The 16,791-nt window shown below is 35.9% G+C and overlaps 1 protein-coding gene across 1 annotated transcript; it reads right to left on the bottom strand.

Annotated features, from left to right (window-relative positions):
* On the bottom strand, positions 4,717-15,556 carry LOC109725786 (60S acidic ribosomal protein P3-like). The gene is made up of 2 exons (XM_020255139.1): positions 15,263-15,556; positions 4,717-5,252 (listed from the first exon to the last, which is right to left on the bottom strand). The coding sequence occupies exons 1-2, from the start codon at positions 15,458-15,460 to the stop codon at positions 5,073-5,075; spliced, it is 378 nt and encodes a 125-aa protein (XP_020110728.1). The 5' UTR covers positions 15,461-15,556; the 3' UTR covers positions 4,717-5,072.

Genomic DNA, 16,791 nt, shown 5'->3' on the forward strand with positions numbered 1-16,791 from the left:
GTCGCTAGTTGACGCAAACGAGCCTGCATAAAACTGTAAAACTCTTGGATACTACGCTCACCTTGATGAGCCATGGAGATCTCTTGAAACTCAGCATACGATTGAGCATAACTAGACTGCTCATACATTTGCCGAAGAAGAGACCAAATCTGGTGAGCGGTGGACAAATTGATAAGCTGGATCCGAATGTCTATGTTTACCGATGTAGAAATAATTCCACGAGCACGTCGATCAACAACAAATCAGTCCTGGAGTTTGGAATCATCGATTGGTGGACCAGCACCATCAATATGTCCAGTAAGATCGAGAGCATCAAACAAGAGTTGAATGGACACCGATTATTCACGATAATTAGGCCCGGAGAGTTTAACATCGAGCTGAGCAATAGTCGGTGTGGGAACCTGTACAGGCGTCATCGATAGAGGTGCCGGTGTAGGAACCTGTACAGGCAGCATCGATGGAGGTGCGGATGTCATGACAGAACCAGGTCGAGAGATACCTACGGCAAGCTTGTGACGACGAGCTTTTGCGGATTAAGCTAGTCGCGCTCTGATACCACGAAAACAATGGATAATTGGAGAAGAAATATATTTCTTTCTAATTTGATATTTTACAGAAGACCTCTTTATATAAAGAGAGGTCAAGGTAATACATGGTGAATCATGAATTGGTAAGGAAACTAATATAGTATACAGTAATATAAGGAAGGTCTAATATCCTGTAAAAAGAAAGAAATATTTATATAAAGTAACATACATTCCTAGAAATGACATAGAATGCTTATTCATAGAGTAGTTCATTTACTTGTTATTCGTTATTAGCTGCATGGGAGGCATAGTAATTTAATGTTTACTAATTGCTTCTTATTCAGATCATGCTATAATCATACATGTTTACTATTTATGCCTCATAATGTGACGCCCCGACTTCCCAGGGGGTTACCCATCTTAGGACTACTCCCGTTCTAGCACGCTTAACTCTCTTAAACTCTTGGGTCTAGCCACCACCCAAAATGCTTAAGCCGGGTTAAGAGTTTAGCCCTATTATATCTTATATATAGGACTATCTGGGGTCTCACACATAAACCTAATGATGTAATTCGCTGGGGTCGGCGGCTTACCTACTAGGAACTATTGACTAATAGTTCTCATGCCCCTATTTGTTATTATTATATTTACAGAGCCATCCACAGCGGGAAGGGCTAGGGACCGCGGCAAAAAAGTCGCGTCTAGCTAGGCATAGCTCAGAGTTCCGCTAGGTGATCACCTCTTCTTTTGGACGGGTTGGCGAGGTTGATGTACTACCTGTATAGAGACTACCACTTGTACATAGTTGTATTTGAGACTTTCTAGCGTATGTACTTTCTGGGAGTTGTATTCGTGCTACACACTTTCCTTTCATTAGCTCTTGTATGTAACTTGTCTTTTGTTCTGATATCTTGCTAGTGGTTTTATCTAATTTGTTATTTCGAGTATATTTTATAGATGCCTTGTATACTCTGGGATACGGCGGGTCTATAGCGTACCGGGTGGGTTTCGCTGGACCCGGGCGTGACAATGGCTGATAGCGTAGCTAACTTAGCAAAATATTAAATGAATAAAAGTTTATTTTGGAACTATAGTAGTCTCTCTGATGCAGTTGTTAAGGAGTGTATCATTTTTAATCTTTCAGGAGTTTTCTCTAAAAGAGTTTTCTAACTAGCTAACTAAAATTAATAACACTTTCTCATCGGAAAAAAAAGAAAAGAAAAGAAAAGGCAAACAATACAAGTCCAAACAAACTCTAGGCCTAATAAAGAGCAAACTTAAAAAAAAAAAAAGAAAAAAGAAAAAAAAAAAAGTAGACTCTGCTGCTACTAAGACGCCTTGGAACCCCCAAGCTTTAGGGCCTGTTTGAATGCTCACTTTTTTGGAGTATAGTATAACTATACTATGGGTGTAGGAAAAATTCCCTAACAAGTGTTTGGATGGTTTAAAAATATACCAACTAATTAGGGTATAGTTAAACTATACCCCAAAAAATAGGGTAAAAATAAAATCCAAAATTTTCTCCTAAAACTGAAACTCTATTTTTCGGGCTCCTCCACTCACGCAGCCGTTCCATTCTTTTCCCCTCTTCCTCTGAGCCTCCCTCCTTTCTCTCTAATCTCCACCCTCTCCACAACCCACCCTCTCCTCCGCCGCACTCACTTCGGCCACCGCCAACACCGCCGCCGACGTCGCCGCCTCGGCGGCGATCAACCCGATCCCCGCCGCGAAGAAGTCGAGCCCGTCCATCGCCCCCGCAGCGAAGAAGTCGAGCCCGTCCATCGCCCCCGCCTCGCTCGCCGCCTCTAGGACCCGCAACCAGTGTACGCACGCCCCAAACGCCTCCAGGGGCGCCGCCGCCGCACCGTCGCCGGCTGCTGCCGCTATCCGGGGAGGCGCCGCACTCTTCTCGGCCACGGTCGCACCCTGCCATGGCCGGAGAGGCGCCGCACACTTTTCCTCCTCCAACAAGTAAAGAAAGAAATTAATTTTGGGTTTTGGACTTGTGTATAATTTCAAGTTTGAGCAATTCAGTTTTTGTGTTTTGGACTTGTGCGTTCTTCTTCAAAATTGACGTACTTGTGCCACCTGATGCTTCCTAGTCAAAAATGACAAAATTACCTCTTTCCCCCTTTCCATTCAAGGGGTGCACGACCAGGAATACTCCATTTCTAAAGCTTTTCTTATCCCTTTTGAGAAGAGAGAGAAAGAAACCCTTGCATAAATCGAAGAGTTTAGGGTGGGAGCAATTGTAGGTAAAACAGCTCTTATCGGTTTCCATCATATTGGGCTGATTTTTGGAGGCAGGCAAGTAGTTATTTTGGTTTATGAATCTCTGGTTTGATTACCTCTAAAACAGAAATTAGAAGTTTTATTTGATCATATATGAAATTTGCATCTTATTTGTACTTTAATATTATTATTGTTCTATGTTGGATGACAATTGTGCAGAATTCTTTTACCTTATTCTATATACATAGAAGCTGAATTTAGTACTTGATTTATCAAAAGCTAAATTCATTTAAACTCCCTTTAAATGTTTTGGTCATAGGAGAAATTCATACTTTTGTTAGCTAGTTTTCTAACCAATTCAATTCCATGGCGTACATCAAGTGATAGTTACTAAGTAGTATCTCTCTTTCATTATTTCGATTCTAATCTTCCATAACAATCAATTGGAGTCTATGAATGACTGTTAGAAGAAAAAAAATCATGATTCGAATCCACTTCTTTGTTAGTCTCATCAACCTACTTTGAGTGATTATTGACTATGTATTGAGAATGATCAATTAGGTAAAGCATCAGACTATGATCCATCCTTCATTCCTAGCATTCAAATTAATTGAAATCACGTAAAGGCCCTCAAATTGGAACATAGACAGGGACTCACTGTTGCTATGTATAGCTCTTATCGGAAGGAGATCACTAATCTTCATCTCTTAAGAGCTTATAGCCATTAATAAAATTCCCACTTTAGTAGTATTATTTGTTTCCTATGGCTCAAACAGGAAGCAATATAAACTAAATTAGCAATTCATCATAAAACTATGACATATATCTGAGCTTGACTCACTTTTAAGAAATGTTCCAGTTGATCCCATGAATATTTAGGTATATTTAATACACTAATTTGAAATTTTAAAATCAGTTAATAATTAATAATTTAAATTTAAAGTCCCTAATAGCTAATTTTTTAAGATTGTCAGAAATTCTATAGAATTGTATAATGTGCATCCAAACAGCTTCTAAAATAATCCCGTGGAATTTTTTTTGAGTTACAGGATTTCCTATTTTATTTGGATCAAAACTATGGTATTTAAACTCCATGAAATTTTTTTACCATGCATCCAAACAGGGCCTTAGTGTCGAGACCACACCACCAAAATATATTTTTATTATACTGCCCACTAGCCTCGAAAGTGTATGGCATTGTCTCGCCGATTACACCACTTGTTCCATCGACAAATGCATTACCATTGACAAGGAACAAAAACAGAATAAAGAAACTAGCTTATCACAATAAAGCATCATAATCAAGAATAAAAGACTACATTCATCAAGAACCATCGTTTCTGGACGACAAAAGATTAAACTAAAATACTCAAAGGAAAGAAACTCAAACAACCAATATGTGAAACCATAAATGGAAGACAAAAACGAGAGGCACAAGGCATAGTTCCGCACCGCTATCAAACTGTAAAAATAGTCTCTTAAATTCGCCCACTGAGGCGAAAGCCCTACTCACCATTGACCTAATTGGACTGAATAATATGACTTCTATGTAGAACGATTAATTAAATAACAAGCAAATAGATTTATCAACCTTTTAATAAAAAGAACAGATTTACGGTTACTACTCGCTGATTAAATTTTATCCAACATTCAACAGGTTTCATTTGCACTTATCTACATAGGTTCCATTAAAATTAAATTTTACATCTCACATGGAAAAACTACTACCACTTTTTTTTAAAAAAAAAAAAAAACACGGACGTTGTAATTGAGCTACAATTTTAATATCTAAATAAATTTAAGCTGATAATGAGGACCGTCTGAATAATTCTCATACAAACAAATAATAAAAAAAAAAATCGATAAAACGAGTGAGTTAATATAGTCGACAAAGAACTTATCAGGTGCAGTGAGTTAATGCAGGCAACAAAGAACCTATAAATTTCAGCATAGAATATATGGACGGCATCGCTATATAAAAAATAAATAATTGCTATCCAAAACAACTTTTAGGACTCGATTGTTGCAGTTGAGAAAGTCGCTAAAATTGAAATTAGAATCCAAATTTAGAAACTAAATTTGCAATTAACCCTTCTCACGAAAGAAGGGGTCCATATGAAGAAACACCAGGAGGCAGGCCAATAATTTCACTCAAATGTGATGACCATGACCAACCCCATGATTGTTCAAAATCTTCATTACCTAAAAAAATTCCTAGGAAATATCCAAAGCAAAGCAAAACACAAGATCCATCAATGGACTCCTATTAAAGCAAAAAAAAAAAAAAAAGAAAGACTAGGCGGCGCATCTAGTCTAGTCAAATAGTGAGAATCCCATGTCGTCGTCACTTTCTTCTTTCTCTTCCTTCTTCTCCTCAGCAGGAGGCGCCTCGGCAGCAGCACCACCGCCGCCGCCACCGCCTGCAGATCCTGCAGCACCACCAGCTGACGCGGCACCAATGAATGCTCCGCCACCACCTCCACCAATTATGACCTGCAAATAGTTGATGGCGATGGCTAAAACCTCATATCGTTCTCTATCCAAGTGAGCACCGCACCGCATACAAGCAGCTCAAGAGCGCGGAGTGTTTATACATCAAAATAAATATTCAAAACATGTAACAGAACATCATGCAAAGAAATATCTTGTTGTCCCAGCTAACTGCAAGTATAAATTTACCGCAGAGATAAAGTAATGGGGTTGACTTCGAATTATGTCCTTGAGTTTGCCCCAGGCTTCAATTTTGTCCTTAAGAGTCTCAGTTGTAATAATTTAGCCCCTAAAATTTGACAGCAATTTTACTTTCATGCTCAATGTTTCAATTATCAACGAGTTTTACCTCGATTTTGATTTCATCCCTAAAGTTTACCTCTGCTCCCATTTCCCTTTTGATTCGACAAAGGAAGAGTCAATGATGGCACTAGAGTAGCATTCTTCATACAAAGTTATCCAAAACAGGCATCAGGGACTAAATTGTTACAATTTGGACTATCAGGGCAGATTTAAATTCGAGACGATCATTAGGAACCACATTGTAATTACATCTAACGATTCGGTTCACCATGAAGCTTCACAAGGATTCATCAATCACCCACAAGAACAATTGTAACCTCCTTTTGTTTAATCCATCCAACCTCACTTCTATGCTTGACTTCTTCCTCATATCTCAGTTACTTTGGGTGCTTACTTTTGCGTATCTTGCCCATCAAATTGAAACATACATCCCTGCATAACCAAGCCCAGCAACAGTTTCTTCTGTCTTGTTTCTTCCCCTATCACACCATCTATTGAGCATGTATAGCTGTTGTACAGTCCTTACTAAAACTGTAAGTCCAAATGTACAATATCCCGCTTCTCATAAGATAGATCTATTCGGTCTGTAGATTTTCTATTGTGATGGCAAAATAGAAGTATGGTCAAACATCTAGAATGGAATAGCATATTCGGCATTCAAGTTATTTTTTTCGGAATAAAATAAATCACCTTGTAGTTCTACAAACTCAAAGCTAGAAAGACCTTTCAAAGAGCAAAAATCCAAGTCCTACCTTCCAGTTATACAACAAAATTTTCAAACCAATTAAGTTATCTTCGGATAACTTACTCTGACATCCAAACAAGGTCTTAGAACCTAAAAAGTAGCTCAAGCGAACTTTGTTTTAATTCATGATCCTGTTGCATGCGCCAAAACAATATGATCAACAAATAAGTCTTCATTTTCAAGGTCCAAATAACGAAGTCAATATCAAAGCAAAAAGAACAGAGCTCATATCCTAAAAACCAAACAATTGTGACCGGAAATAAGCATGTTGCAACCAGTGGCTAAAGCTGCTGACTGTTCTACTATATAACCTTAGACAACATGTAACTCTTCTTTATGAAGCCACGAGGCCACAACATCAAAATCAGGCTTTTATATGCTTGTCTTTCTCAAGAGTCCTTAAAAAGTCGTCAAAATGCTTTTTGGGTTCCTAATCAAAAGTTTTCAACCACGAGCAGTGCCATCTTAAAATGTAAACTCATATAAAAGTTATGCAGCCCACAGATCATAATGTGCATTGAATTGCATTAATGATAATTGAATTTGAAATAAAAGTCGAAAGCTCACTCCTGAAGTACATACAGACTTTGCAAACTCCATGAAGAATGATGTCAAGACTTGCATGCCTTACCATCAGATAAACAAGTCTAATTATGCATCATAGTTTTAAAATGCAGTCTATGCGGCCGCATATGCGGTGCGGACAACACATATAGTCTGTGTGGCCAATATGCGGGCGAATAGACCGCATATGCGGCCGCTTATTGTTTACAAGCCCTTCTTTTGGATATTGGGTCAGAAAACTGTCGCATTTAGATCCGACACCTATAGAGATCAAACCTACGCGATTCAAAAGAGAAAAGAAGAAGAAACCTCAGCCATTCATATATACTGATTATACAGCAAAATGTTTTCATAGACTTATAATTGATATATGTTATTTGCGTCGATATTTAATTATGTTGATTTCTTGGATAACTAAGTATTGTGAATGACCGCGTAAGTACGACTGCGGAAGTAAAAACAAAGTTCCAAAATGCCGTTTATGCGGCCAAATATGCCGTGCGGACACTGAACCGCACCACATATTGCCTATCTGGCCAAATGTGGCGATCCACATATGTGGCGGCATATGCGGCTGCAAATTGTTTATAAGCCCATATAATTTGTTTTAGGATATTGGACCAGATTTTAGCCATACTCAAATTCGGTACTCATTTGAGATCAAATTCAAGCCATTCATTTGGAAAAAGAAGAAGACACCTTAGTCATTCATTATATTATGATTACAAATCGAAATACAGATTCGGTTTGGATGCCCGTGCGCATAAAGATATGGATAGGGATCCAATTCAGATGTGGTTAAAAAGAAGGTTCGTTTGATTGATTCAGAAAAGTGTTAGAGCATACTTTTCTGATTGATATATGTTGCTTGCACAAATATTTAATTATGTTGATTTATTAGATAACTAAGTGTTCAGAATGACCCCTTGAGCAAAAAAAATATATATTACCTATCATGCATTTTTAAGCTAATTTTTAGCATATCTATTTATTTCTAATGTTAGGACATATAATTGTTCATTTTTTGCAATTATATGCATTTTTTTTAAAAAAAAATTAATAGCAAAACCGCATATGTGCCCATATATGCACCCACTTATCGCATATACGGTACGCGGTGAGTGGACCGCCCACATACTGCATAAAGCTTTTTAAACATTGGTAAAATTATTACTCATAATGCATTTTTAGTCAATTTCTCATAATGCATTTTTAGTCAATTTCTCATAATGCATTTTTAGTCAATTTTAGTGCATATATGTCTTTGTAAGTTTAGGACTTGGAGACACAATTATATACATTTTGTAATTATATATATATATGGAGAGAGAGAGAGGGTAGGCTGTTGTTTTCGATGATAGAGCTTTCGAATCGACGATTCATACCGTTAAACATGACCGTAAGCATTTGAAATACTTAGAATCCGAATTTTGTAATTTTCGAAATTATAATAAAGTATAACATGGACGGTAAAAGTCGACCAGCCTTCAAAAAATAAAGGATTGGCTCCTTCAATTCAAGATCGAAGTCATCGATCTTGATCTAGATAATAAATAGAATTTTCTATAAAAAAATCAATAGATTCTTATTCTTCTACACCATTAAAGTAGAAAATGCCAACCAGCTGTTAAAATTGTCAAATTTGAGGCCTTTTGATCGTAAGGTATATGATGTCAAAACATTATGAAATTTGGATTTTATAATGTTTAAATGCTCTAAGTTATGTTTATCGGTATGGATTGTCAATTCGGAGACTCTATCATCGAAAACAATTTATGAGTACGAAGGTGACCGTACTCATAAAGTATAGCAACCGAACTATATATATATATAGAATGAGGCTACTATACAATCTATAGTACCAGAGCTTCGGTACTATCATCTCATTTTCGATTTTAAAATGTTCAAATCAACGATCGACAACATTAAATATGATCTAGGGTATATGAAGTTCTTAGAAATAAATTTTTAATTTTTTTCGACATCGTTTAATTAGTTACTAAATCGTACCGACATAAACAGTGAAAATTGAAAAATCTTTAAAATTTGAGATATGACTTTTGATTTCAAGATCAAAGATGCTAACTTTGATCTAGATAGTTTAAAGTATTTTCTATCAAAATTTGAATAAATTTAGATTATTCTATACCGTTAAACTACAAACTCGCCATAGTAGCCATTGAAAATTGATAATTTTAACATAGTTTGATCATAAAGTAAACTATGTTGAAAAAATATAAAATTTTGTTTTTAAAAACTTCAAATACCTTATATTAGTTATAATGGTGCAGATCGTTGATTTGAGCACCCTAAAGATCGAAAACGAGACTATAGTACCAGAGCCCTAGAACTATAGATATTATAAGAGCGTAGTTCATATATATATATATATATATATANATATATATATATTTACTCTATCATCGAAAACGGCTTATGACCGAAAAGGCAATCGTACTCGTAACAGTATTGTAGCCGGATATACATACATATGTTAATATGTACATATACATATGTATAAAGCTTTACAAGATACTATCGGTAGTAAACGACTCGATTTACTACCGATTTGTTTTCGATGAAAGAGCTTCCAAATCGACGACCAGCACCATTGAACATGATCCAGAATATTTAAACGGTCTAGAATCAAATTTTATGATTTTTCGATATTGTTCTCTCATCCATCAAGTAGACAAAATGAAAAGTTGAAAATGAATAGCTTTCAAAAAGTGATAATACAATTTTTGTATTTAAGATCTAAAGCCTAGATCGTGTTTTAAATAGTTTAAAGAATTTTCGCAACAAAATTCAGTTGATTTGGACTCTTCTATATTGTTAAACGAGCAAACACACAGTATCGGCCATTAAAACTACAAATTTTGTGACCCTTTGATCATTCAATTAGTGATGTCGAAAAAAATGAAATTTAGTTTCTAAATAGTTTAAATGATCTAGATCATGTTCAACAGTACCGATCATCGATTTGGAAGCTTTATCATCGAAAACAAATCAGTAGTAAACCGAGCCGTTTACTACCAATAATAGCCCAGCAAAGCCCTATACGCGCGCGCACACACACACACATATATATGTATATATATATGTAATATATGTATATGTGTATATGTACATATACGTATATGCATGCGTGTGTGTGTATTGTAATACTTTTACTAGCTAAAGTGCATATGCAATGGCATATGCACCCTCATACCACGTAACGCCCCTTGTAACGCCCCCAATAGTCGTCTAAACAAGGGAAGTTTGTAACACCCCCAATAGTCCCACATCGAATGGAATACTAATTCCGATCAGTTTATATAAGACCTCGCACGCTAGTTATAATAACTGGGCTTAAGCATTTTGGGCTGATGGTTTGGATCCAACGAGTTATTATTGCTGGTGGGTCGGGTCGTTGCAATTGGTATCAGAGCCGAATACTAGCCGAAAGTGTGGGAGCTAAGTGCTATACGGGGCAAAGTGCTACACCAACAGATTTGGTGGGAGCCACCTCTTGAACTCTTAGGAGTCACCTCTAGAATCTCACATCGCCTAATAATTCTGGTCCTCGCCTGGTAATTCTGGTCCTACTCTGTCTGTCTGTCTGTGATTTGGTTTGGACCCAACGAGGACGTCAAAGTCTAAACAAGGAGAGTTTGTAACGCCCCTTATAACGCCCCCAATAGTCATTTAAACAGGGGGAGTTTGTAACGCCCCCAATAGTCCCACTTCAAATGGGATACTAATTCCGATCAGTTTATATGAGGCCTTGCACGCTAGTTATAATAACTGAGCTAAAGCATTTTTGGCCGGTGGTTTTGGCCCAACGAGTTATTATTGCTGGTGGGTCGGGTCGTTGCATATGCAATATGTGGTGGGTGAACCACCCGCATACCGCATGGCACTTTTTTGAAAACATCATTTTGCATGTTTCAAGAAGATACCAGCAATACATTAGTAAGCTCATAGAAATAATTACACATAATTTGCAATTTTATACTTTTATCACCAAATAATGAAATTTTCTATCTTTTCAAACTATAATTTAAAAAAGTATAACATAATTGATCTTTTAGGCTTCGTTTGGTTCGGGTATATGCAAAAACTACCTATTCCAGGAATAGGTACAAGTTCAGGTATAAGCCTAGGATAGACCAAATTTGCATTTAGATGAAAATTGAGTTGTTCTTGGAAATAAAAAAAATAGCGTTTGGATTGATAAGATGGAATAAGAAGAATAGTGGGTAGTTATAAATAGAAAATAATAGCATTGCCCCTTATATTATATTTAAATTCAAATTTTTAAATTTTATATTTAAATTTTTTAATTTATATATATAACTTTAAATTTTAAAATCTTACAATTTAAATTTAAATTTTTAAATCCCAAATTCAAAAATTCAAAGTTCTAAATTTAAAATTTAAAATTTTATATTTACGATTAAATTTAAATTTAAAAATCTAAAATATCAAATTTTAAATTTAAAAAATTTAAAGTTTAAAATTTTAATTTTAAGATTACAAATTATAAATTTTTAAAATTTTAAATTTAAATTTAAATTTTTAAATTTATTTTTTTAATAAATTAAATTAGCTAATCCCACCCCAACTCTAGGGGGGTGCGGATTGTTAACCCCACTCCTTAACGAGTTAAGCTAGGATAACCCGTTCATGGTAGGGTTAACAATCCCCACCCCATTTAAATTGTGTTTGGGGATAAAGGGGGAATAACCCCTTACCCCCCCTCCCTATCCCCATACCAAATGCCTCCTTAGATTAAACAAGATATGTAAAAGATTTTGCAGCCAGTTAATATAAATAGCATAGTATTTAATGGACATATTAAGCCCAATTGCTTTCTAATTACAATTTTGGGATGAAACCCAAAGACACAAAATAGCCTCCAATCATGTATGTTGGAGTTGAGTTTACACACCAGATTACTTGGGAATGTTGGACATGTAACATTTCAATCAAATCTAATTTTACAAACCAAGACTCCTACAATTTAATGTTCTAATAAATATTAGGTATACAATAATTATGTTAAGAAAATATATCCAACAAATATTTTAGGGAATTATAGATAAAAAAAAAATAAGCACCATTTGTCATCAAATTTTTAAAATCATAATGCAGTCAATGCCATTTGGCACAATTTTCTTATTCACAACTGATTATTAATAGCTACCTACTAAGATCCACACATTCAAGCCTTCTCTCTTTAGATCGATGTACTAGAAAGAATCAAGATCTAGAGAAGAAAAAAAATAAGGAAGAGAGAACAAAAAAGAAGATAAGAAAAGCAACAAAAGGTTTGCATAATATAGAAAGGAACAAGCTGCTACATGCTGATACAAGCTAAAATATTATCCACCACAAATTCACAGGCTGGTAAAGCTTCATGCAAAGTGCATTGTATTTGCCATAGAGCACTAGTACAGTGAAAATCAGTAAAACATGCATCTATGCTATAAGCCATGTACTATAACCTACTTGCTTCGAATTTACTGTAAAGGACTCATGAAACTTACTACTTAATAATTGTTAAAATTTGTATATCACTTTGTCAAACAATCTACAAAGTATCACTTAATTATTTTTTAATCTCACCAAGATTGACAAACTAATGTTTGGCCTAGTCTTTAGAACAACTTCTCTACTCCAAGAAGCATCAGTCGAGCATTAAGTGGACAGAAACTCTAGAACATTTTTTTGCGGTGGAAAGCTGAAATAAGCTTCTGAGGCCCAAAAGCAGAAGCTCTAATTTGAAACTTCTACTTCTGTTGTAAGCAAGAAGCTATTAGACGACTTCAGTGAAAAAATTGTTAAGGCCTATCGGTTGAAGAAAGCCTAACAACTTTTTTCATTAGAGTACAACAAAAATAACTTCTAACTACCATCAGAAGCAAAAGTTTCAAATTAGAACTTCTACTTTTAAGACCCAAAAGCTTATTTCAGCTTTTCACTCCAATCAAATAATCTAGACTTCTACTAATCAAACACTTCGCTAATGTTTCTCGAGTAGAGAAGTTATACCAAAAGTTAAGCCAAACAATAAGCACTTTTGGGTTTCAATCATGATACATTCTCACATATTTCAATTCCTCCATCCTAGTATCCCTAAACTATCCTTCTCCTCACGATAAACATGTCCATATAACTTTAATACTTAAACTTGCCTCCTAAACTTCTTGAAACATTCTTCTTTGCAAGCTAAGTCTTCTTGGAAGTCCCAACAATCATCATTCATGGATACAAATTCTTAAAACATTCCTTCATCCTCAATGCTCCTCGAGTTTCTTTATTCCATCATCACGTTCCAACCTCAATACCCGTCTACCAATTTATTTAGAACTTATTTTGCCACTCTACTTCAGGAACAATAAAATGTAGGTCGTTGTAGAACGCCGGCATGGCCCACATTTATCTATGTCAAAACCGGCCGAGTGCCGGCTCAACACAGTACAAGAACAAATCAATGCTGTGCCATGCCAATGCACCAAATTGACCTAACAACCCACCAAATTCATTTTTTTCTAGCTGTTGGGCAAGAAATTGTCTAGAGAACAAAAGTATTCCCCCCTCCCAAAAAAAAAGACACTAGGGACCCTTGGGAATTGGTCCAATACAAAGTACCCATCAAAGGATAACTTGGTGCTAGACTAAGTTCCACGAGCCCAAGATGGCAACCCTATGAGCCCCAACAACCCTTGTGGGAGCCAAAAGGAAGACCTAGAGAGGGCCAATTCAAGCTAGCCTAGCAAACATGACCAATACTAGTTGTACCACAGCAAGTCCACAGACCAGCCTCATGTGTTGAGCTAGCAAGCCAGGAGGATCAACCTATCAAAGCCCATAACTCAAGGTCATGCCTGGCCTGCCCAACATAAGTATTGTAACATGCTAGGCTACCCAGCAATTACTGTACAACATGCATTAACAAAGAATACACAACCACTTGCTCTCTAATTTGTGTGAAGGACTCATGATTGGATCCTATTTCAATTGTATAACATTTTACACCAACCTTGTGACTTATGAGTCGTGCAAAACTTTTGCATTCTTCCTTCACATTCCCATTATTGATTAACTACTTATTTGTCTTGGCTTTTGGAACAACTTCTCTACTCCGAGAAGCATTAGCCAAGCATTTAGTTAACAAAATACAAATCCAAAGCCTTTCTTATGGCTGGAAGCTAGAATGAACTTCTGAACCCCAAAAGTAGAAGCTCTAATTTAAAGCTTCGATTTCTACTCCAACAAAAAACTACTAGGAGAACTATGAAAAGACTGTTAGTGCTTCTTTAACATCACTAATGCAGAAGCGCCAGTTGAGCCAAACAACACATAATTGTCTACTTGGCTAATTGGAGCTTCTACAAAAGTGTTGTTTTGGTAGACTTGTTGGAAGAAGATCTGACAGCTTTTTAAGTATCCACAATATAGTTTTTTGATATAATTAGAAGCAAAAGCTTCAAATTAGAGCTTCTACTTTTAAGGCCCAGAAGCTCATTTCTATTTTTTACTACAGCCAAAAGCACTAGAACTTTTGTTTACCAAAAACTAGCTTGTACTTCTCAAGTAAAGAAGCTTTTCCAAAAGCCAAGGCAAAAAAGAGTAACAAACTTTTTTTTGATATATTTAACATAATTCAAGTCTCAATACATTAGCCAACTTATAAATAGCTGTTTCTTCAACATCAACATATAAAAATCACTATAAGTCTTAAACTTGCCTCTTACACTTCTCTCACCTTCCTTCTTTGCTAGATGGCACGTCTTCCGACTATCTTCGTTTCATGCATGCACTTTATATGTCACCCTTTTTTGGCCATACTACCGCCTAAGTCTCTTCACTACATCGTAATATTCCTATATCTATCTATTTTCTCACAACTGTGTAAATTCTTAGGAATGTTCTTCATATCCATTTAAGTTTCTCAAAACCCGTACCCTCCCAAAAACTAAACTGTTCAATATACAAATAATTGATTAAGAAAAGGACAATAGTTTACAAGGAAACCTCCAGCTAAAGATTACTTTTATGTAGATCTGCTAACTCTAATCCTTATCCTTTCGCTTGAATCCCCTCACTTAACCTTTTTATTTATCCTGAAGACTTGCATCAATGCCAAAACAGATTTGTCATAAGATCTAACAATAGTTACTAGGGGTGGTGCTGGTGAAAGTTAAAAGTTGAGGTTTCTGGTGGAAAAAAAAAAAATAAAAATAAAAATAAAAATAAAAAACAACCTATGAGGGTGCCACTATGTTTCTCTTACCTAGAAATAAATAGCCAAAAAGAGTACCTATCAAACAAAAACATCAAAGAAACCGACCGATCTAATATAAATCAGTTTTGACTCAAAGCGGTTGCACTATCAGGAAGGCGTTTTTACTTGGAAGACGGCGGAGGAGGGGGTGATCAAGGAGAAGGAAGACTGGACGCCACCCGACGTGTCGGCGTTGACGGCAGCCTGGACGAGGCGGCGCTGGAGCTCGTAGCTGGAGGAGGCCGAGGCCTCGAGGTCGCCGGAAAGCTGCTTCGCGCTCCACTCGTCGCCGGAGCTCCTGCACACGAACGTGAAGACGCCCATTTTCTCTCTTTCTCCGCTTTGTTTCTTTCTCAGGATACCCCGAGTCGAGCTCCGCCGTCCCTCTCTGGATACTTGCAGGGTGCTGAGAAACCCTAACGCTAACACTCGTATTTATGCGCCGCGCAGCAGTACTGTAATGACGGAAATACCATCCACTTTTGGGACTTTTCCTTTAAAAAAAAAAAATAATAATGCATATGGCTAGGGCTGGCAAATGAGCGAGCCGGCTCGCGTTCGACTGATATTTGGCATCGCTCGAGCTCTGATCGAATTAAATGAGCTAAGCTTGAACAAAAAAAAGGGCTCGAAATTTCATTCAAGCGAGCTCGAGTATACTCGGTCGTTCGAATTAGGCTCGAAAAGCTCGAAAAGCTCGGAATTATATTATATATATATATATATATATATATTATATTATATATATATATATATATATATATATATATATATTTATTTATTTATTTATTTATTTTATTAAAAATATATAAATATATATATTTTAATTATATTAGGCTGAGTACTGAGTGAATAATCTGAGTTTAGTTAAAATTGGGCCAATATTTTGCGTCATAAAAACAAATCCAATAGACAAAATAAAAGAGCAAAATTTTCACTAAATTTATACATTTTTTCCTTTCTTTTTTTCTTTTACAAGTTCTAAATTTTAATATATTTCTCTTTTTTCTTTTTCTGTCTCTGACCTTAAGTGGCCAAGTCGAAGCCCTCCAAATATCAGTAAACAATATACGCGCCGTTGCTACCTTACTATTAGTTGCATGTGAGAAAATATACAGAATATTTTTAAAGTAAAAAATTATTATTCATAAAAAATTTTAATTTTAGTTATAATATGATTGGATAGTTTAATCACATATTTATCTATATAATTTATTTATTTTTGTTGCATAAATGAAAAATTTAATAATATGAAGATTGAAGGCGGAGAAAGACATATGAGGGGCGGAAAAGATTATATATTCATCATAGATATTTTTTTTCATATTATAATATTATAATTTTATATAATTATTTTGTATTTTGAACTATTAGACATATTTTTGTATCAAATTATAGATAATGTTCTATACAAATTAAACTATTGATCGTATGATGTTAAGAATTTCAAGCAGCTCGTTTAGGGCTCGAGCTTGCTCGACTCGAAATTAGGCTCGCTCGAGGTCGGCTCGAATTAATTTCAATCCAAGCTTGAGCTTAAATTTAGGCTCGAAATTAATTTCAAGCCGAATTTGAGCCAAGGTAAGCTCGCTCGAGCCCGGCTCGTTTCCACCCCTACATATGGCGCTACAAATGTGTCAAATAATAAATAAACT

Source organism: Ananas comosus, linkage group 20, assembly GCF_001540865.1.
Source record: "Ananas comosus cultivar F153 linkage group 20, ASM154086v1, whole genome shotgun sequence".
Taxonomy (NCBI): domain Eukaryota; kingdom Viridiplantae; phylum Streptophyta; class Magnoliopsida; order Poales; family Bromeliaceae; genus Ananas; species Ananas comosus.